The 20,540-nt window shown below is 49.7% G+C and overlaps 2 protein-coding genes across 2 annotated transcripts; both read left to right on the top strand.

Moving 5' to 3' along the window:
- The first annotated feature begins 1,097 nt into the window (after window positions 1-1,097).
- LOC132317424 (forkhead box protein J1-like) lies at window positions 1,098-5,133 on the top strand. The gene is made up of 2 exons (XM_059820672.1): window positions 1,098-1,601; window positions 4,333-5,133. The coding sequence occupies exons 1-2, from the start codon at window positions 1,098-1,100 to the stop codon at window positions 5,131-5,133; spliced, it is 1,305 nt and encodes a 434-aa protein (XP_059676655.1).
- Window positions 5,134-9,826: 4,693 nt separating this feature from the next.
- On the top strand, window positions 9,827-16,180 carry LOC132317441 (exocyst complex component 7-like). The gene is made up of 7 exons (XM_059820809.1): window positions 9,827-9,897; window positions 10,722-10,787; window positions 11,857-12,041; window positions 12,713-12,818; window positions 13,298-13,520; window positions 14,828-14,995; window positions 15,945-16,180. The coding sequence occupies exons 1-7, from the start codon at window positions 9,838-9,840 to the stop codon at window positions 16,178-16,180; spliced, it is 1,044 nt and encodes a 347-aa protein (XP_059676792.1). The 5' UTR covers window positions 9,827-9,837.
- Window positions 16,181-20,540: the final 4,360 nt, after the last annotated feature.

Below are 20,540 nucleotides of genomic sequence, written 5' to 3'. Positions count from 1 at the left end.
CAGCTGTAAACTACTTTACCTAAGAGAAAACCTGTGAATGCACAACTGCAACTCACCGTTTGAATGCTTTTATGGCCGGCAAATCACGGCGGCCGGGCGGGCAGGGCCTGGCACCGCGCGGGGCCACCGCTCACCGGGGTGGGGGGAAAGCACCAATCCCCCCGCCACCCCCAGGGCTTTGGGGTTGGGTTTTTTTTTTTTTGGCCCCTTTTAGCAGTGCCGAGGGCTCAGCCGGGCTGTGCGGGCGAAGCCGCCGTCAGGGGCGGTGGGTTTGCAGAGGGAGGGGAGGACGTTTATTGCTACTGTTATTGCCATTGTCATTGCCATTGTTCTTGTCATTGTTACCCCCCCCCCGCCCGCCCCAGCGTTTCTGGGCTCTCCCTCACTGCGGGCAGGGGCCGGGGGGTGGTGGCACTGGGGCTCAGGCGTCTGAACAAGCTGCAGCTGCCCCGAGCCTTCTTTTTGCAGGAAAAGTTTCTTTCGCTGGAACGAGAGAGAACGTTCTACTCCCACTCCCCCCGCGCCGACTGTTGGGTTCGGCGTCATTCCACCCGTGGAACCCCCGGCCCGAACCGCCCCGGCGCAGTCGGCGCAGCGCTCCGCGTCACTCGGCCGCTCTCGGAGAGCGCTCTGCTCGCCCGGAGAAAGGAGATTTCGGGATCACAGCCCAGCAGCGAAGCCAGACGCCGCCTCCCCAGCCCGGGGATAACGGGAGCTTGAATCTCCCGGCTCGCTCTGAGCGAGGGTGTGTTGGGGAGGCTCCGCGCTCGCCCCCGCCGGGGTGTTTTCGGGGTGGCAGGTGAAGGGAGGAGCAGAAATAGGATGAAAGCCAGGGCAGTCGATAGCCAGAGGGGAACTGGAAGATGTTTTGCACCCTGGGGGAGTGGGGCACTGCGGCTCCGGTGCACAGCACCCCGGGGATGGGTCTCACCCAGCGGCACCGGGACCACCCAGGTCCAACCCTGCCAGGGTGCTGCAGAGCGGCTGCGCCTCAGAGACCCTCAACCCTCTCCCTGTTTTTATTGCAGGATCTGCCCCGTCCCCTCCCTCCTCTTCACGTGTATCCCGTGAACCAAGAGCTGCTGACGTGCCAAGGCATGGCTGAGGGGTGGCTGAGCCGCCTGCCAGCTGGAAAGAACAGAGGGCAGAAGGGCAGCATGGGGGACGCGGACGACCTGGATGACAGCCTGACCAGCCTCATGTGGCTGCAGGACTTCTCAATTGCCAACCCCAGCATGGGCAAGTCCTCCTGCTGCCCCAGCGGCCAGGACCCCCACAACTGTCAGAGGATCCCCAGCTTTGCTGCCCCATGCTCGCCCCTGGCCGCCGACCCAGCGTGCATGGGCATCCCCCACACTCCCTGCAATCCCATCTCCTCCTGCACCTCGAGGACGGCGCACAACACCATGGCCGTGAACCCTCAGCTCATGGACGACATCGACTACAAGACCAACCCGCACGTCAAGCCGCCCTACTCCTACGCCACCCTCATCTGCATGGCGATGGAGGCCAGCAATAAGCCCAAAGTCACCCTTTCTGCCATCTACCAGTGGATTACTGACAACTTCTGCTACTTCCGACATGCTGATCCCACCTGGCAGGTAGGCGATTTGGAGCCCTCTTGTCTTGTCCCCTCTCCCCGCAGGGCTGGGGAGGGCTTTCCACAGCCTCCACTGTGAGGTCAAATAGAGCTGCTGTCCCCAGCTAGCACAAGCATGTCCCCAGGGGGTAGGGGACAGCCCCCAGGCTCACCAGCTTTGGGGACAACCTGAAGCACAGGGGCTTTTCCCAGCCACCTTGGCTCGCCGCCCTCCTCCATCATGCGAAGGGACCTCTGGCACGTGAGGCTTTCTAGGATGTGGCAGGGCAGGAGGGACCTGGGTGGCTCGTCCCTCCGCTCGGGTTATTCCCAGCCCAAATCCACAGTGTGCCAATGATCCCGGCAGCGGTGCTCACCCAGGCAAAACCTCTGCAAAGCCCCTGCCCAGGTGTTGCCCACCTTCTCCCCAGGCAGGTGGGTCTTCAGCGGCTCTTGAAGCCCATCACGGGGAAGGAAACCCTCCGGTCCCTCTCCAGGGCCACCTGGGTCCCCCAGCCTCCCCTGTGCTGGGGGGACCTATGGGAGCAATGCGGGAGGAGGAGCTGTGTGCCAGTCCGTTGACTTTCTCCTGCAAACTCACGGCTGGGTAATCACCACGGTTTTAATTAAATGTGTTTATTAAAAAAAGAAAGAAGGTTTTCAATCGCTCTCTGCAGAGATGCAGGGGCTTTACAGGATTGTTGCAGGCAGGAATGATAAATATGTTAACCGGCCGGGTAATAACAGAGGGCAGCCCAGGCTGAATGAAGTTTGGGATGGGGAGGGGAGATGGGGAGCAGAGAATTCAGCTTGCAAGTCTCTGACCCTTGTAAAATTTCGTTAAACTGTAAATTCAGAGTTACCACAGCCTGGATTGTTTGCAGGGCTATCTGTGTTCCTGCTACTTTTTTATTTCTTTCTTTCTTTCTTATTTCTTTCTTTCTTTCTTATTTCTTTCTTTCTTAGTTATTTCTTTCTTAGTTATTTCTTTCTTATTTCTTTCTTTCTTTCTTTCTTCTTTCTTTCTTATTTCTTTCTTTCTTATTTCTTCCTTTCTTATTTCTTTCTTTCTTTCTTTCTTTCTTATTTATTTCTTAGTTATTTCTTTCTTCTTTCTTATTTCTTTCTTTCTTTCTAGTTATTTCTTTCTTCTTTCTTTCTTATTTCTTTCTTTCTTATTTCTTCCTTTCTTATTTCTTTTTCTTTCTTTCTTTCTTTCTTATTTCTTTCTTTCTTCTTTCTTTCTTTCTTATTTCTTTCTTTCTTCTTTCTTTCTTTCTTTCTTTCTTCTTTCTTTCTTCTTTCTTTCTTTCTTTCTTTCCTTTTTTCTTCCTCTTTCTTTCTTTCTTTCCTTTTTTCTTCCTCTTTCTTTCTTTCTTTCCTTTTTTCTTCCTCTTTCTTTCTTTCTTTCTTTCTTTCTTTCTTTCTTTCTTTCTTTCCTTTTTTCTTCCTCTTTCTTTCTTTCTTTCTTTCTTTCTTTCCTTTTTTCTTTCCTTTTTTCTTCCTCTTTCTTTCTTTCTTTTCGAGGCTGTGTTCTCATCCCCTATCCCAATTCCCATACGTGAAGACAGCCAGGAAAGGTCATGCCACCCATACTCCAGGGGGAGATGGATATATTCCTGTGGGAGCTGAGTGCTTTGGAGAAAAGCCAACACACCCAAGGAGCTTCAGCCCAGAGGAGGGTTTTGGGGGGGGGGGGGTGCGTATGCGTGTTTTTCAACAGCTCTAAGCATTCAAGCCTTGTTTTTCCTATTCGGCACTACGGATTATGGATGAATAAGCATAAAGATATCCAGGCAACATTAAAAAAAAAAAACCCTCTACCATATCCAATCTCTTAATACAGTCTTGGCTTTGTGGAGTCCAACGCTGGGTTATTTACCCAATAACTGAGTTTCCTTTCTGATTATTCACATCACTCCAGGCACATTCAGGGTTTCAGAACAGCTCGACGGGAGCAGAAACTCCTCTTTTCTTTTTTTTTTTTTTCTTTTTTTCCCCCCGGCTTGTTTGAGTGGTGGTTGATGAAGATGCAGTGATTTCACACCGAGCTTCCCTGGGCCAGGAGGCACCACTGGGGACACACAGGGCTGAGGTGGGACAGCTCACGTGTCTCTGCGGTTTTGCCTGTCTGGTTTGTGTCAGCCTGGCTGCGGGGAGGCATGCTGCCTGGTTTTTGGCCAAATATTTTTCCTAGCAATAGGCACAGATGAACTGGGGGATGCAAGGAGGGCCCTGATGATGCCGTCCCCCACGGTGCTGCCATGTGTTGCCACTTTTAATGAAGCCGTGGCCACATTGGTGTAAAGACCCTCCTCTTCCTCCTTACCCATGAAGGAGGACCCGACCTCCTCCAGCTTAGCTCCAGGCCTAGAGCAAGTCTGGCTGGTTTCTCTCAGTGCTCTGCATGATTCAAGGCCACATGGCCGCCGTTTACAGCCAAGGAGAGTTGCCCAAAAGCTTCCCGTTGGTTGGCAAGTCCTAGCTTGAACCCCTTGGCTCCTGCCACCTCTGGCTGGATTAGACAGGAGGCAAGAAAACTCTGCTGGTGACGCGGGGCAGGGGAGTTTCTGCGGGGCAGGGGAGCTTCTGCTGGGCAGAAGCCCGGGATGTCTTGACGTTGCCATTTCTGCTTTCTTTTTCCCAAAGGTCCTTGCTGAAAACATGCTTTTCCACCAGCCTTCCCACACAGGTAGGTGCTGCAGTAGCAGACAAGCATTCAGCCTTGGTTTTTTTTTCTCTTTTGGGTCTAGAACTCCATCCGGCACAGCCTCTCCTTGAACAAGTGCTTCATCAAGGTCCCCCGGGAGAAGGGCGAGCCAGGGAAAGGCGGGTTTTGGAAGCTGGACCCCCAACATGCTGACCGGCTCAAGAACGGTGCCTTCAAAAAGCGGAGGATGCCCCCAGTGCAGATCCCCCCGTCCTTCACCGGAAGAGCCCAGCAAGAAGTACGGTGCGTCACCAACTCAGCCACTTCAACTTGCACCACCGATAGCATCCTCTACGTCAACACGGAGTCGCAGCAGCTGCTGAAAGAATTTGAAAAAGTCACTGGCAACGAGAACCGGAATCCAGAGGATGGCAAAGCAGGCCAGAAGCGCAGGCAGCCCTTGCCCAAGCGAACGGCCAAGGCGTCGCGGCTTTCCAGCTCTGCCTTGCTGACCCAGGAAGAGCAGACCGAGCTGGGATCGCTGAAAGGTGACTTTGACTGGGAGGCCATCTTAGACACCAACCTGAGTGGGGACCTCTCCATTTTCGGGGATCTGGAGTTCACACCTCCACTAAGCCCCGCAACACGCAACCCGGACTTGACGGTACAAGGGCACCACGTCGACTGTCCTCAGGGGCAGGAGCAGGTCCTCACTGAACCCAGCCTGAACAACCTGGACTTTGACGAAACCTTGATGGCCACGTCTTTCCTGCAGCATCCCTGGGATGAAGAGACAGACGATCTCCTCTCCAACTGCATCAACATAGATCAGTTGTTTGACCTCAACGATACCTCTTTGCCAGTGGATGTGAGCGACTGGAGCAGTCTCACGTCCCTTTTATAAGAGGCCAGTCGCCATTCCAAGCCCACACAGACTTTAGTAGGATGCTCCCCCCATGCTGCTGGGACTTACAAGGGACAAGATTTTCTAGAGACAGAGACATCCACAGTGATTTTTACCAGCTTCATCATAAGATTATTCACAGAAACACCGGGGGGAGAAAAAAACACCACCACAGGAACTGCTTGATAGATCTTTAAAGGACACATCAGAAGTCTCTAGTCCATGAGAGAAGAAATAGAACACTACTTATTTTTTTACTTTTAAAGGAAGAAATGTGAATTATCCTTTTTTTTTTTTTTTTCCTGTGAAAATGGACACAACATCTGTTCCTTCAGGGCTAAAGGAGAGCACCTGCTAAATTCCATCCAAGACATGTGATTCCTGGCGGCTTAGGACTCTATAGATTAAATGCAATTTCCTCACCCTTTCGTCTCTCCATTTCTGTCTCTCTTTCCTTTCTCTATCTAGGGTAGTTAGTAGATATAGTGTGATAATTAGCTAGCAAGCAAATAGAGGTCCCTTCTGGATTCTCCGAGTTCAACCTCCCTCCCGACTTGTGCCTAGGGAAGAAGAAAAGGTTTATAAATTCAGCAAGTCTGCCTCTTTAGATGTTTTTATATAATATATTATATATTATATATTCAAAGAAACCTATATTTTTAGCACTAGAATTTCTTAATAGTGGGGGGGATAGGGGAAATACAGTTTGAGAGTTGTTTTATATTTTCACTGTTTTTAAAGGCTTGTGTTCATTGTTCTGTAAACCAAGACCAGGCGAGGGAGGATTCCTGGAGCAGCAGCAACAGGTTTCGTTAAAGATCCAGGAACTGGCCCTGGCAGGAGAGGAGCAGTAGGGACCGAGGTGCTCCCAGAACGAGCTTTCGTATTTTTTATAGCCAAAATTCTCGCTGCAGTTGCTGAAGGGTCTAGGCCACCATAAACCCTCTCTGTCTTTCACCAGCTGACATAGCCCCTCTCTGTTTTTTTGGTCTGAGACTGTTGCTCTCCACTTCTTTTGCTCATCCATCAGGTTATGAGTGGCTGCCAGGGCAACGCAGGACCCCGATTAAGAATGCGTTTTTGGGGGAGCTGTAAGGAAAACACTGTGGCATGGCCATCAGCTGGTGGCAATGGGGTCACTCCACATCAAATGCTCCCAGCTGAGACCAAGGAGGAAGGAAATCCACATTCAGGCTCCATCCAGGAGCTCAGGCCAAAGACTGTGAGTGCCACGGGCTCTGGGGATGGCAGTGGAGATGAAGTTCCATCCAGCCGGGAGCAGCTCATCATCCGGGAGAGCCGCCGGGATTGACACAAACCAAAGCTTTGGCCCTTTGGCTTGGAGCACAGCGAGAGTGTGGCAAGGTCTCTGCAAAGCAGCTCAGAAACATTTCGGGAGTGGAGCCAAACTCTGCTGAAACTTGACTTGAAGCTCTCAAGAACGGGATCCTTCGCCTCTCCTTTGCCTCTCCTTCGCTGTAGGTTATTAGAGTTAGAGTAGCTATTAGGTAGGAGTAAGTAGAAGCTGTAGTTTTAGTTGTATGTCTTAGACTTACTGAAACATGGAAGATTGTAAAGAATTTCTTGTTTGGTTACAAAAGCACTTAGGACCTTTAATGTGAGCAATATAATTTATTGAGAGTGTAGTTGTAGTGCAAGAATCAATAAACAAGCCTTTAAAAAACTATATAAATTACCCTTGGAGTAATTTGCACCCACATTTGGGGAGAGGGTTGGAGCCGTGGAGGTGGGAGTGCAGGTCCCGCATCCCACCGGTAAAGCGTGGGACAGGCTAAGAACCAACATCTTCGGCTCACGCAAGCAGCAGAGCTGGGACTGGGCCACTGCTTTGCCCAGGTGCCAGCACCTGAAGTGCCCTGGGATGCCACCGCGCAGCTGGGGACGGTGTCCCGGGGCTGGGGAGTGAAGGCCATGTCTTTGGGGGGCTTTGGGGGTCAGTGTAGGTGTTTATATCTGTATTGGCAATGCTCCTTTTTATTTGTTGGTTTTGTTATATTTTCCTGTTTCGGGGCCTCGATGCTGAAGAACTGCAGCGATATGTGTGCAATTTAACCTTTTCCATGGAAAGTTATTTATCAAAATAAATAAATAAATAAATAAATAAATAAAAGAAAAAAATGGAGAAGAAAAAACCCTTTTGCCTCTTTGTTTCCCTCCAGCACAGCCTGGCTCTGCCTGATCCTCTCCCCTGGAGGTAGGGGACATCTCACCAGCCCAGCCCTGGCTGCACACACAGCCTTGCTACATGGGTGCTATCACCCCTCTCCACGGTAGCACAGCAATGCCCCGCGGAGAAACTGAGGCACAAACCACCACATGCGTGACAATGGTTACACCCCGCCTGTGCGACATAAGGGTGGCTGTGCCCGGGGTCCCAAGTCCTGGGAGCTGCTCCCAACCCCGGGAGCATCCTTCCCTGCCCCTGCGGGGAGCTCTTGAGGGTGACATGGTGTCAGTGCCTGGGGCTATCCCTCTGCTTGTGCCATGTCCCCACCTGGCCCTGTAGATGCCCTGAGAAACACAAGTGGCTTCAGAGCCCTCTTGGGTACAGGGCGGTGAGAGGAGCCGCACAGAAACCGCAGGAATAGCCAAGCCCTCGCGAGGCCAATTACGCCGAGGAGCGGTTGGGCTCTGCCAAGGCAGGGAAGAAAAGCAGCGCACGCTCAGCTGCCAGCCCGGCCGGCGCAGGCAGGGTGAGGGGTGGCGGGTCTGGGGGCAGCAGGTTCGGGGAGCCCCATGGGGAGGGCAGGTTGGCTCAGGGATGTGGGGCTGGGTGCGAGGCTGGCCAGGGCCAGGCTGTGGGTACCTCTCTGTGCCCACAGCTGTGGGGCAGTGCTGCCACTTGGGATGGTGGGAGAAGGGGCTGGAAAGGGACTGTGGAGAAACTGCCAGCAATGAGCCGGGGGGTATTTACAACCCAAAGATCCCAGGTGTGCTTTGCGCCCTTTTGCACTGTATTTTAACATGTTCAAACTGCAGTGTTTCTACCCTTTCTTTTTCATTTTACCAGAAATAACCTCTGCTGCTTTGACTTTTTTCATTTGACCAGCAAGCCAGGTTTTTTCTGCTGCCTCCCCTTGGATGTGGCGTTGCACCTCACGTTTGCACACTCTGGTAGTTTTTACACTATTTATTGGCAGACTGACTTTCTGTATATTTATTCACCCTTTGCACCCTAGCTGGCAGTGGCGACATGGGTTGGGTGCCTCTATCCCAGCTCCCCCTCTTTGCTCTGAGGGCTCAGTCACCCCATGAAGGGGTGAGGGAACATTTTTGCTGGGTTTTCAGGAGATATACAGCACTATTCAGGGGAGCACACACAATTGTTGCCCAGGCTCAGAGAGGGGAGATTTCATTTTGGCCCTGGGTGCTCTTTGAATGAGGGGATGAGTGTTAGCAGAAAAAGCATGGATTGCTATAAAAAAAAGAGATGGCTCTGCTGTACACGGAGAAAAAGAAACCTTCCCAATCACACCAGCCCAGCGGGGAAAAGCACAAGACATGCTGAGCGCTGACCCTGGACAGGGCTCTTCTCTCTTGTACCCACAGGACAAGATCCCCTCTAGCAGGTGTCCCCATAAAACACGGGCAGGCAGTCATGGCTGGGCAATGTCACACACAGAAAACACAGTGCCCTGGCTGTGCATCGGCCCTCACAGCAGCCAGAGCCCGGTCACAGCTGCTTGCAGCATGATAAGGTGGGTTATGAAACACACCGAAGTTGTTGAACAAAAGAGACCAGTCGGGCTGTTTCAGCTCCTTTCCAGAGCCCGGGGTGGTTTGACAAGGGGAAGATGGATGAGAACACACCAGTCCCTTCACGCAGCAGGGGCCTTGCCTCGGTGCACCATGAGACGGCAGGCTGGGACTGTCTGTACTGATAAAACCAGCTCCCTGTGCCAGGCTGGATGTGGTTTGTGAGGTTGCAGAGCCCCGTAACTGCCTCAGCGTGTGATAAACCCAGCCATCCCCACCTATGCCGCAGGAGAAGGCAGCACCTTCCCTGTGGTGGTAGCCTTTCTTTCTGGAAAATGGATGCTGGATGGGAGTGGAGTGACCTGCACTCCTGCAAATGTCTACATTTCCATAATTCATACTCAAATCTCTACAATTTAATTTCCCTGGGCTCAAACCCCTGTAATCTTCCTCCACACCTCGTTTCCCCCTCACGGTGTGTGGCAGAGTGGCCCTGGGCCTGGCCGCCCCAACAGCTTGGCAGGGGGGAAGGCTGGGTGGCTTTGGACCCCCGTCAGGACGTCGTGTCCTGTGGGGACGTCGGTGATACTGGGGTTGGAGGAGCTCGACTCGGCCAGGCCGCAGTGGGGATGGCGGGCCTGGGGAGCCAGTCCTGCCCTGACAGAAATGGGGTGCCCCCCTGGCACCCGCCACACCACTTCCAACATGGCGGCGCAGCTGCCCACTACTCCCAAACTGCCCGTCACGAGGGGCAGTGCGCATGCGCCTCTTCCCCTCTGGGACAACAGCGCATGCGCGTTCAGGGCTGGTGCCTTTCCGGCCCCTACTTAAATGGAGACCACTCCCCAGAGGGCCCTTGGTCGTGCTGCGCATGCTCAATGTGTCTTGCCGCTCCCAAGATGGCGCCGCGGCAGTGACGGGAGGGCGGAAGAGGGTGTGTGCAGTGGGACTGAACGGTGGAGCGCGGCCCCGGCGCTCCGCGGCAGGATGATCCCCGCCGAGGAGGTGTCGGCCCGCAGGAGGGCGATCGAGGGCAAGCTCAAGCAGGTAGGGCTGGGCTAGGGCCCTGCTGCGGGCCCTGCCGGGGCCGGGGCCTGGTCCCGGGCCCGCAGCCCCAGCGCGTTGCCTGGGAGATGGGCCTGGGAGCTGGCACGGAGGCCCCCTCCGGGCCTGGGAGCGTCCCGCGGCCCCCTAAGGGCCTGGTCACCCCGCTCCGGGCTGTCAGCATCCCCAGGTCCCCTTCAGGGCCGAGGGCCCTTAGTTTTCAGGGTCAGGAGGTATTTCTGCCCCCCGCTTTGGGGCTGGGGCCCTGCTCTTAGGGCCTGGTAGCTTCTGGGGGCTCTCCCTTCAGGTCCTCAGGTGCAGCCTGTGGGGCCAGCCCTTGCAGGTTGCTGTGTCCCGTCCGTCCCCCCCACCCCATCTCTGGGCTTTGGTGACTTGAAAACAGCCCTTGGTGGTTGCTTTGCGTTGGCTGCTTGAGTTCACGGCTGTGTGGGGGATTTGGATGGTGCCTGTGCAACACCTGTGTTGTGCTGTGGCAGGCAAATGTGGTCTTGTGCCAGTGTGCCTCTGTGGTAAAGGTGTTAATGTTATATTGTGCTGTGACTTCAGTGTGCTAAGGCTCATGGGCTTGGGCTATTAGAGGGAAATGAGTAATCCATAAACCCCTCACTTCTGTTATGCGTCTCTCGCCTCGGGTCAGTTGTTGTGATTTCTGCGAAGAGGTGGCATATTAAAATGTGGTGTCAGCATCAGATCAAACATTGTTTGCTGCAGTGTTTACCAGGACTTGTAAAAACGTACGTGTAGCATGTAGTGACTTAAATGCTCCATGTTCAGAATTGAAGACTAGTTTTTCATCCTGCTGACAGGAAGAAGAAACCCTGTCCTTTATCAAAGAGAGCCTTGAGAAGAGTGACCAGCTTACAAAGAACATGGTAAGGAGGTCCTTGAAGTTCAGCCCTAATGTTGGGCCTCGGTTTACTTTTTCTTAGGACAATCTGTTTTCAAGGCTGTCATTGTGCCTATCTGAGGAATGCAGAGTAATGAACCACTTGCTCTGCATCTGTGTTTGACACTTCAGTGGCTGGGCGAAGTGGGAAACTGATGAATGTTTAAATCCTAAGCTTCTCTCCTGAGGAGATGAGGGCTCAAATGAGTCTGTCCTCTCTCTTGGGAATTGGTATTAATAGACCCCAGACTAGTTTGTGCAACAGCATCATGTTGTTGCTTCATAAAGTCAGGTCTCGTTTGGAGTTTTATTTTGGGAATGTTCTGCTTAGGAGGTAGAAAGTAATAACCATGCTCTAATTGCTCCTAAGCCCTCAGCTAGTATACTATGTCCCGTTTTGGGCTTAGTGCTTCAAGAAGGTCATAGAGGCACTGCCAGAGAAGTGTGGAAAACATAACGTAGGAGTGAGTCTTGAAAGAATTACATTTTTGCCTGGAAAAGATGACATTAAGGCTCCATTTATGAGCTTACTAAGAGGTTTTCCACCTTTCAGAAGCAATATCGCAGTCCCTTTTAAAAACTAAATGTCTATGATGGAAAAGAAGGTTCTCGCTATACTGGTCCTGTGTCGTCGTGTTGTGCATCTCATATTTGGGTCTTAGTGGTATGGAGCAAAGTGGCAGCCGGTTTATGTTTTTGTTCTTTTTACCTAGGGCACCTCTAGGCAGTTCCTGTGGTTTTGTTTTCTGCTGTCAAATAAAATTTTGCTCCTCCTTAGTACTGTCTTGAAACATTAGCTTCACACTTTACAAACATCTAATTCAAGCTTGGCCCGTCTCTGTATGGCAGGTGATCTATTTTGTGATTATTAATACAAATTCGGACATAGAGGGATTAAACAGCCTGCTTTAGGAGCCATGGCAAATTAGTAGCAGAGCCCAAAAAGTGAAGCTGGGACTTGAAGGTCCCTGATTGCCCTGCTCTAACTGCTGTCCAACTGTATGGATCCAGGTGGAAGGATGTCCTCAGCTCTCTGTTTCTCTCTTGGCGTGTAGGTTTCTATTCTTTCCTCCTTTGAAAGTCGTTTGATGAAGCTGGAGAACTCGATCATCCCTGTCCATAAACAGAGAGAGAACCTGCAGCGCTTGCAGGAGAACGTGGAGAAGACCCTGTCCTGCTTGGATCACGTCATCAGTTACTACCATGTGGCTAAGGACACAGAGAAGATCATAAAGGAAGGGTGAGTTGAGCAGCTAGATCTTACTGGGGTGCTTCATCCTATTGAACTTCTGGTAGGGGACCTGACTCCACACACTCATCATAATGTTCCTTGTACCCTTCCCACACTCTTTTCCCACTGTCAGTCCACAGTGAAGCTGCCTGACTTGACCTTCAGCAATCCCCAGAGGGCAAAGTCTGCTCAGACCCTGGTGTCTCTTCCAGGATTTGCAGACATGCTGCCATATGAATCTGATGAGCATTGGTGGCTTCTCTTCTTTCCTCCACCCTTTTCCCAAAGGTTCTTCCTGCCCTGTTGATGTTGTCGCTGCATCCAGGATGAATCGGAACTGTTCTGGAGCCTGCTTTCAGTCTCTGGGAAGGTGCTGTGATGGCCCTTCTCTGGGGTGGGATGTGCAGCTTCCTCTACCTTCCCATCAGGGCCTGACTGGGAAAGGATGGCAAGGCTGAGAGTTGTGTGCTGCTCCATCATCAGTACTTCTGCACTTGCTGCATGAATTGGGTATTCTGCGGTGCTATTGAGTGGAGGCAAAAGGGAATCCCATGACCTCCTCCTAGTTGAAGAAAAGGCAATTTAAATGTTCCTTGTTATTTTTATCCCGAGTTTGGTCTGGTGCTTTCTTGATACGTTCTTTCTTTGCTTCTTCTGTTTCTTTTTGGTTTTATTTTCAGCCCCACTGGGAGGCTGGAGGAGTACTTGAATTGCATGGACAAAATCCAGAAGGCGGTGGAATACTTCCAGGACAACAATCCAGACAGCCCAGAGCTGAACCGCATGGTAGGTCATGGGTCTGGAACCTGGCATGGGTAAGAGGGACAGATGTAGCCCTGCTGCTTGCCCTCTTGCTTGCTGCCTTGTAAAGAAGGTGTTTGGGCACAGCTAAAGAAACAATTGTTTTGGCTTCTGTTTAAGTCTGCACTCGGCAGCGTTTCTGCTTGTGGCGTTTTGCTTTCTCTACGCATTGTGCCATAGGGCTTCTGAAAGGGCATCTTGCACGTGTGGTGGAGTTGATTGAACCTCTTCCTGAGCAGCTCTTGTCAGTCCTTCAACTGCTTGAACGGAATGGGAGATCTGTTTAAATCCCACTTGAAAACTGAGCAACTCCCAAGCCTTTTTTTATTTAATTTGCTTTAAAAGTTTCTTAGTTACAGGTGTCGAAGTTTGAAGCATGTGGTTAGAAACGCTGCAGAAATACTTGTGAGTGACTGATTACAGAAGCCCTGTGCTGCTTCTGTCCTTCTGCTGTTTTGTGCCAGAAATCCCTCTTTGAGAGGGGCAAGGAGTCCCTGGAGTCAGAGTTCCGCAGCTTGATGACACGACACACCAAGCCGGTCCCACCCATCCTCATCCTGGACCTGATCAGCGGGGATGATGAAATGGAGACGCAGGAGGAGACGTCTCTGGAGCACCTCCCGGAGAGCGTCCTGCACGATATCATCCACATTTCTGGCTGGCTGGTGGAAAACGGCAGGAATCAAGGTTGGTAGTGCTGTGTGTTGTTCCCTTGTAGTTCTGTATCAGGTGAGCGCTCTCCAACTACTTACCGCATGTGGCTGAGACCAAAAGTAGGGTGTTGAGGGTTGTGTGTAGCACTGTACAGCTTTGATTGTAGATCACACACCTTCAGCCTTGAAGCCTCTGCTCAGGTGCTGCTGTGGCTAACAAACCATGACTCACACTGCCGTTGGTAGCTAGCAGCGCTAGCAAAACTAGTGACTGCCTTAGCGGCACCTTTTAGGTGAGTAGTTCAGTCTCCTTTCAATCACCTTCTTAAGATCCTCTTTTTTTTTTTTACAGCATTTGTAGTGAGTGATGGTTTGTCAGTTGAACAGAATGATGTGGTGAATATGATGAGAGAGCGAGCTGTGTAAATAAAGCATAAATTGTCTTAATGCATTGCCTGTCCTATAGCAGAAATCCATTTAACTTGCATCTGTGATGCCTTCTGATGGAGCTGCAACTATCTAGTGCTCCATCATTATAAGTGTTATAAATGTGTGAGACACTGGTCACTTATTCCCATTTGGGAACTATTTATGAACAGAACTTTTTGTAGTAAATGTGACCAAGGGCGGGGGGGGGAAGCAGCACAGAAGACTTTCTTCAGTCAGTACATGTCTCTTCTTTCCTGTTCTGCAGCATCAAAATCTGCCTACAGCTTTATACTCCTTTATTAACTTTTTCTTTGGGAGTGAACAATTTTGTGGACTTGTTACAGGAAACCTGTACTTTCACATACATATAGCTACTAGAATCACCCCCCACCTCAATGATTTGCTTCTGAGTGGGGATTACTGTGCTTACCAAGTATGACAAACATCTTTTAAAAGCTTCTTAAGAACTTTTCCATGATCAAAGGTGACTGAAGCATATATAGCGTATTTTGTTAGTCAGTTTGTATTCTGCTTTCAAATGGTGAACGCCTCATTTAGTTCCTGAATGCCCTGAATCCTGAGAAGTGTGTAAAGTCTCTCATGTTAGAAACTGAGCACTTGAATTGACAATGTCTTGCGCAAATGTCTCCCATCAGTTCCACAACTGATGTGCTCTTGGTGCACAGACTTGTTGTGTGTGGTGGGAGGGCTGGAATGAATATTGTGGGGGAAGGAAGAAGAAGTAGTAGTTTTTGAAGAAAATAGGAGAGGCTCTGGGAGGGAAAACCACCTCGGGTCCCACATCAATGCTACTAGGGCCCCTTAGGGGCACAGAGTGTTTCAGGAAAGGTTTGTTTTATCATATAGTGTTCCCTGTTTGCCTATAATCTTGTTTCTACCTTGTCTCCCTAGATTTTATGACTGTTTACTTCCAAATCCGCTCTGTCCAGCTTGACCGCTCCATCAAGGGGCTGGAAGACCATTTCCGTAAGAACAGCTCCTCCACTGGAGTGCCATATTCCCCTGCCATTCAGAACAAAAGGAAGGACACCCCCACCAAAAAGCCACTCAAGAGACCAGGTGAGTTCTTGAAGGGGTGGGGGGGATTGCTGTACTGTGTATCCTCTTGCCTGGCTATCAAACACCTATCTGTAGGCCTTCTCACTGCTGAGGTAGCCTCTGTGTCTAAAATGCGCGTTTAGGACAGAAGCAGGGGTGAGACTTTGGAGATAAGCGCCTCTTCTCTGCCCTGGATTCAGCATTGAGGCTACAGGCATTTTCTGTCTCTGTTATAAAAGGGCTATAAAAGGATATGATCTGAGAGCACCTGTCCTCAGCCTTGGAATATGGAATACAGACTGTGCCACAGCAAAATAGAAAACTGTGATCTGATAAAACACATCACTTTAATAATCATTAGTTATGAATAAATTATTACTATGCTAGGAAAACCAAGAACTCATCAGGACTTGAGATGGGGACTAGGTAGGTGCCTACTGACATGAGATCCAAAGTTGTCTCAGTTTTGGAAGGGCTGTTAAGCTTTTGCCTTGGCTTGTCTTTGGAGGAACTAGGAATGTGGTTGGTGGCTTACTCCACCTCTCCTCGTAATGGAGTTTTGCTGCATTTTCTGCAGCTGGTGAGGCCGCTCACTCCGGTGTACCGGAGCGCAGAGCTGGAATTCCCATCTCTGAAACGTGCCATCTAGTGGGAGCACAGCCAGGAGGGCCAGCAAAAGCTAGCACATACCTCCCGCAGCAGCACAGCGATATTGTCCCGCTGTGTGTCACAGCACCCTCTGCAATAGTGATCAAAGTCAGAGAAGTTCATATTTCTGTGGGTTTACCTGGCCAATACTCTCCCACCCTAATATTTTTTTCCTGTGTTGTCAAAATACTCTTATTGGGTTCAAAAACTTAATAAGAAATGTGGCTAGGGACTGGGAATGGATGGGATGGGGAAAGGGAGGAAAAGAAATGCCCATTTTAATTGTGCTGTGTTTATTTTTATAATCCTGATGTGAATGCAGTCCTCATCCCAGGTAATGTGCGTCTATGTGTGCATGTGCTGGCCCTGGTGCTCGCTCTCTTCACTTCTGTGTGTGGAGAGGCTTTGCTGGGCCTCTTCTTGCTAAAGCAGAGGGTGTGCCTGGGATATTTGGAGAAGGGGGGCTGGCTGGGGAAGGCTGTGACATCCAGAGATAACCCCTCTGGTCTTTTAAAATCAATCTGTGCCATTGCTGCTGTGTCCTGGAGCTGTTCCTGAAAGCTGATGTGTGAGTTGCAGTTGGTGAATGCAGACAGTCTGCGAATTTCAGTGGATTTTGCCCTGTCAGCAGAGCACCACCTGACAAGGGTATGTCTTACCCACACTTGGCTTTCCTCTGGAGTTTGACAGGTAGTTATTTGCCTAAGAATTTGCCCTCAGTGTTGGGAGGCCTGTAGAGGACAATATCCTCCTGCTGAGGAGAACTAGCTATGCTGCAGATGGCAGAAAATCAGTGTTTTAAATGGTTCCTAAGCATGATGGCAGTCATTTGTGTTCAGCTCCTGAGCAGTCTCTCCTGCCCAACAACATGATTCCAATAGGTAAAAATTATTTTTGTGTGGTTCAGTAGCACTCTACTGGAAAGATGCCAGATGGGGATCTGTAGTTGAGCCATGGGGAACTCGGGTTGCAGGTGCTTCAGGTTTGGTCCACAGTTCTTGGTTATCACCTGATACTGAAAAGATCCCTGGGTTTTGATTGCTGTGAAGTTAGCAGGGTCAGCAAACATTTCTGAGCAGCCTGCCAAATGGTAACATCTCCCCTATGCCCTAGGTAAATAGATGGATGAGATTTTTTTTGAGCAGATGAAAAGAAAATCACTAGGATTTTTTAATGGGTCTCAGATCTTGGATGCTCACACAGAGAGTACAGAAAGGAGCCCACATGTTTGAGAGCACAAGCATTTGTTCTCTACCAACAGGGTTCCTCCAAAATGGATGCATTTGGCCATCCAGAATTACTTGTCATGATGAATGTCTCGGCTGTAGGTTTGCCAGGAGATTTTCACATCTTTTTGCCCAGTTTAATTGGAGTTTGTGAGATGGCCAGCTAGAAGGCCCAGAGCATTGGTGTGAATGCACTTAAAGAGCTGACAGTGTATGAAGGAAAGCGCATTTCAAATGATCTATTGGGGTATTGTTAATCTCAAGAAAAGACAGTGGCTAATTTGTCTCCAATCTTCTGTGAACAAGGACAGAGAACCAGACTGTAGCTCTTGAAGGACAGGGGTGGTTAAACCTCATACACCAGCCATCTCTTCTGGCTACTAAATTCTACTTAAGTGAAATTAAAAATGGAGGAAAAAAATAGTCTTTGAGCAGAGATTCACTGGTTTTTCTGCAGTTCCATCAGCTTTCAAGGACAGCTCTTGAGGTGGAGGTCTTACACCCTCTTCGCACTGGCACAGTGGCCCTCTTCATAGCAATATTCATCTGGTGGTGTTTGATTCCCCTGGTTTTAGCCTTTTTTCAATTATGGACAAAGAATTTTTTTTCTGTGCTACTGCTTCAGTAAGTAAAGTCAAGTTCTGCCGATTTAGGTTTCAGACAAGGGGGTTTTCTCACAGTTCCAATTTGATTTCCTTAAGGAAGAATATCCCAGTGCACACCCCAATGCACACTTAAACCTGTTGCAAGGGATAAATAACAAACTAAATCTGATGTGCTATAACTTGTTTACCCACAAAGCAAAGAGCAAGAGAGGCTACAGCTAAAGGGAAGGTGAGGTGTTAGGGACAGGGTAACAAAGCAGAGGACCCCGCGTCTCCCGCAGGTACTATGTTGGATTCTGGAGAACATGCTCCATATCCATGTGTTGTTTCAGAGGGTCTTAATCTCTGCGTTACTGTTTTATTTGTTGATGTACCCTGTACCGTCTCCCGTTGTTACAGCATGCAGTAGAAAATCTGACTGCTGGAGGTGCTTCTAAAGTAAAGTTGTCTCCTCTTTAAATGAAACTTGCCAAGTCAAGTTGAACTGATGAAGCAATCTGTGGGCTTTTTTTTTTTTGTAGTTTGCTGTTTGAAATGTCAGCAGTCTGTCTCAGAGGGCAGATGTATTCAGATTCCCAAATCATCCTGCTGCAAACATATGCACATAAAATACCTCTTCTTTGTGATTCCGGTAGACCCAGTGCTTTTTTTTTTTGGCTTTAGAGCAGCAGGTAGCTCAGAAGCTCTGCATTGCCAGGGAAGGATAGGGCCAGAAGGTGCTGGTAGGGGCACCCATCTTGGCTAACTACAAGCAAAAGCCGGAGAACTTTAGCTGGTTTTATACAGACTCCTGCAGCTGGTGCTTAAAAAAAGAGGATGCGTTGCCCTTCTGCTTGGTTAGGAAACTGCTTAATGGAAGAGAGAAACAATGTGCAATTGGAAAACTGTGCCTCATGCATGCCCCAAAGCCATTTTATTTAACAATTGGGTCACAGGAGCAGAAGTTTCAGGTGTTCTTTGACTTTTGGGGGTTTTGGGGGCTCTTTTCGAGCTATAGGGGAGCCCTTTTTCAGTTTACTTAATGCTCCAGTTTACCTAGCGGTGAGGTACTACCTGGAAGGCAGGCTGTGGAGTCTTTGTGTCGCAGAACAAAGAGCCTGTTCCTGCTTCCCATATTGATCGCTGCCTAGCTTGAATGTGATGTTTTCATTAGTAGCTGAAACGCAGTCCCGTTTGGTTTGTGAGCTGCCTAATAGGGGAAAACAATTGTGGAACAAAAGCATTTGGCTTCCACTAGAATCCATTAAAGCCTAATTAAAATACTAAGTAAGAGGGATACAGCAGCACTGAAGTGATGCCCGTGAACACTGAACACTCAGTGTGTGTCAGCGTAAACACAGGTAATTGTGCTTATGCAAATAAAATGCAGCCGTGGTGTTTCAGCTCATCTGAGAAGAAACTGTCAGGGGTGGGCTGTGGAGACGTGCGCTGCATACCTGTGAAGTGAGATCCTATTGACAGCAGCAGCAGTTGTACTGTCTGCTTGGTTCTCACACCAATTTACCCTCTTTTTTATTCTTTCCCCCCCCCCCCCCCCCCTCCCCCTGGATGCTTGAAAGTGGGGGAAGATGAAAGAACTGGTAGAAGAACAGTACCTGGGTTGAGCTGCTCTGCATCAGCTGGGCCCTGGTAACAGCAGTAAGAAAGAGCTTAGTGCATATCTCCAGAGCTTGCTACAGCCCTGCTTGCTCAGAGGAACTTGCTGTTGTGCCCAAGCCGTTAAGGTTTCTGAAAGCAGCCAAGAATAAAGTGGAAGTGTTGGGTACGAAGGGCCTCAGGAAGCTTGGAAGAAGAGGCCTAGCCCTCTCACTTGATCGTATGGCAGAGGCTAGGAGCAAATGCATCAGCACAGCGAGGGTGTAAGTCTTCCCACCTCCCTGGTGTGCGGTTAGAGGGGAGAAGTTTCCTACTGGAAGAATGTGTTTTATGGATATGATTTTTACTTTACTGAGTGGTTGAGAACACTCTGAACTGGCAGAAGAAAAATGGTTCCTAAAATGTAATGTTTCACTGGCAACAAGTTCTGTTATTTAGTAAGTGCCCCAGGTTAAGGCAGCTTGGTAATTCAGTGGGAACACCTCTCTCCTCCCCCATTAGAGATGCACTGTCTGGGGGACTTGAAGTTTCCTTCCCCCTGCGGCGTATCCCTTCATGGGATCGAGCTGTCCTGCGCCCCAGGATACTGTTCTGCAGCAGAGTGTACTTGGGCTTCCCCTCAGGATAGCGGCCCTCAGCACTTGGGCAGCCAACACTCATTTCCAAGCTGCACTGTGGCTTACAGTTACTGGTGGAAGTAGGGATTTTTTGCATGTTGGAAGTGTTTATTCCTTTGAAGCGGAAGAACAATTCTTAATTTTGGCAGCAGCATTTTTATTTCTCGGATCCTTCTGCATTTACTCAGGTCTCCTATAGAAACTCCTTCTACCTTCCCAAAACTTTGTTCCCTGTTGTGCAGGCAACAGCAAAGCTCTGCTGTGAGAGGGTGTCCATGTGCTTGTGATAATTGTAGCTTGTTGCATGACGACTAACCTTTTAATGTGGAAGCAGCGCTTAGTCTTCAGTTGTCACATAAATGCTTTGTTTTGTGCTTTCTAGCTGTATATCCAACATTGGCTTTTGTTCAGTTCTGTCTGTTTTTTGTGTGTGTTAAGTATAAATCTTTTTAACCCAGTGTTATTTTTTTTCCATGGTTTTAATTGATTTGCAGTTCCTTAGAAGAGAAGTGTCTTGGGGATTAGGGTGACTTAATGCGAGTTAGACATGGGTGGGCAGCATCCATTATTCTATGATGCCTGTGATGGGAATTGCTGCTGCAATTGCTCTCTTGAGCCCAGAGGTTGTCACCCTTTTATCGCTTCCTGTAACGCCAGAGATCATTCCTTGTCTTGGCCGTGGGGCTCCTGATGGGTCTATGTTGAGCGTGCTCAGAAAATACCCCTCGGAAAGGCACCTCTTTCTGCAGGTCTAACCCAGTGGCTGCGATTGTGGCTCTGGGGAGCAGGCAACGTGTTACTGATACCAAAGACTTAAACAAATTAGTTAGCATACAAAAAACCCAGATCCCTTTGTGCAAACTTTGTACAGATG

The sequence above is a fragment of the Gavia stellata genome, chromosome 8 (assembly GCF_030936135.1).
Source record: "Gavia stellata isolate bGavSte3 chromosome 8, bGavSte3.hap2, whole genome shotgun sequence".
In the NCBI taxonomy this organism is placed as follows: domain Eukaryota; kingdom Metazoa; phylum Chordata; class Aves; order Gaviiformes; family Gaviidae; genus Gavia; species Gavia stellata.
This window is presented reverse-complemented; position numbering and strand designations above follow the sequence as displayed.

What these genes read in the sequence shown, in the direction of transcription:
- LOC132317424 (XM_059820672.1), top strand. Translation starts at nt 1,098, where the DNA reads ATGGCTGAGGGGTGGCTGAGCCGCCTGCCAGCTGGAAAGAACAGAGGG. An exon ending in ATGCTGATCCCACCTGGCAG is followed by an intron (nt 1,602 to 4,332) that starts GTAGGCGATTTG and finishes TTTTGGGTCTAG; the next exon opens with AACTCCATCCGGCACAGCCT.
- LOC132317441 (XM_059820809.1), top strand. Translation starts at nt 9,838, where the DNA reads ATGATCCCCGCCGAGGAGGTGTCGGCCCGCAGGAGGGCGATCGAGGGC. An exon ending in ACCAGCTTACAAAGAACATG is followed by an intron (nt 10,788 to 11,856) that starts GTAAGGAGGTCC and finishes CTTGGCGTGTAG; the next exon opens with GTTTCTATTCTTTCCTCCTT. An exon ending in GCCCAGAGCTGAACCGCATG is followed by an intron (nt 12,819 to 13,297) that starts GTAGGTCATGGG and finishes GTTTTGTGCCAG; the next exon opens with AAATCCCTCTTTGAGAGGGG.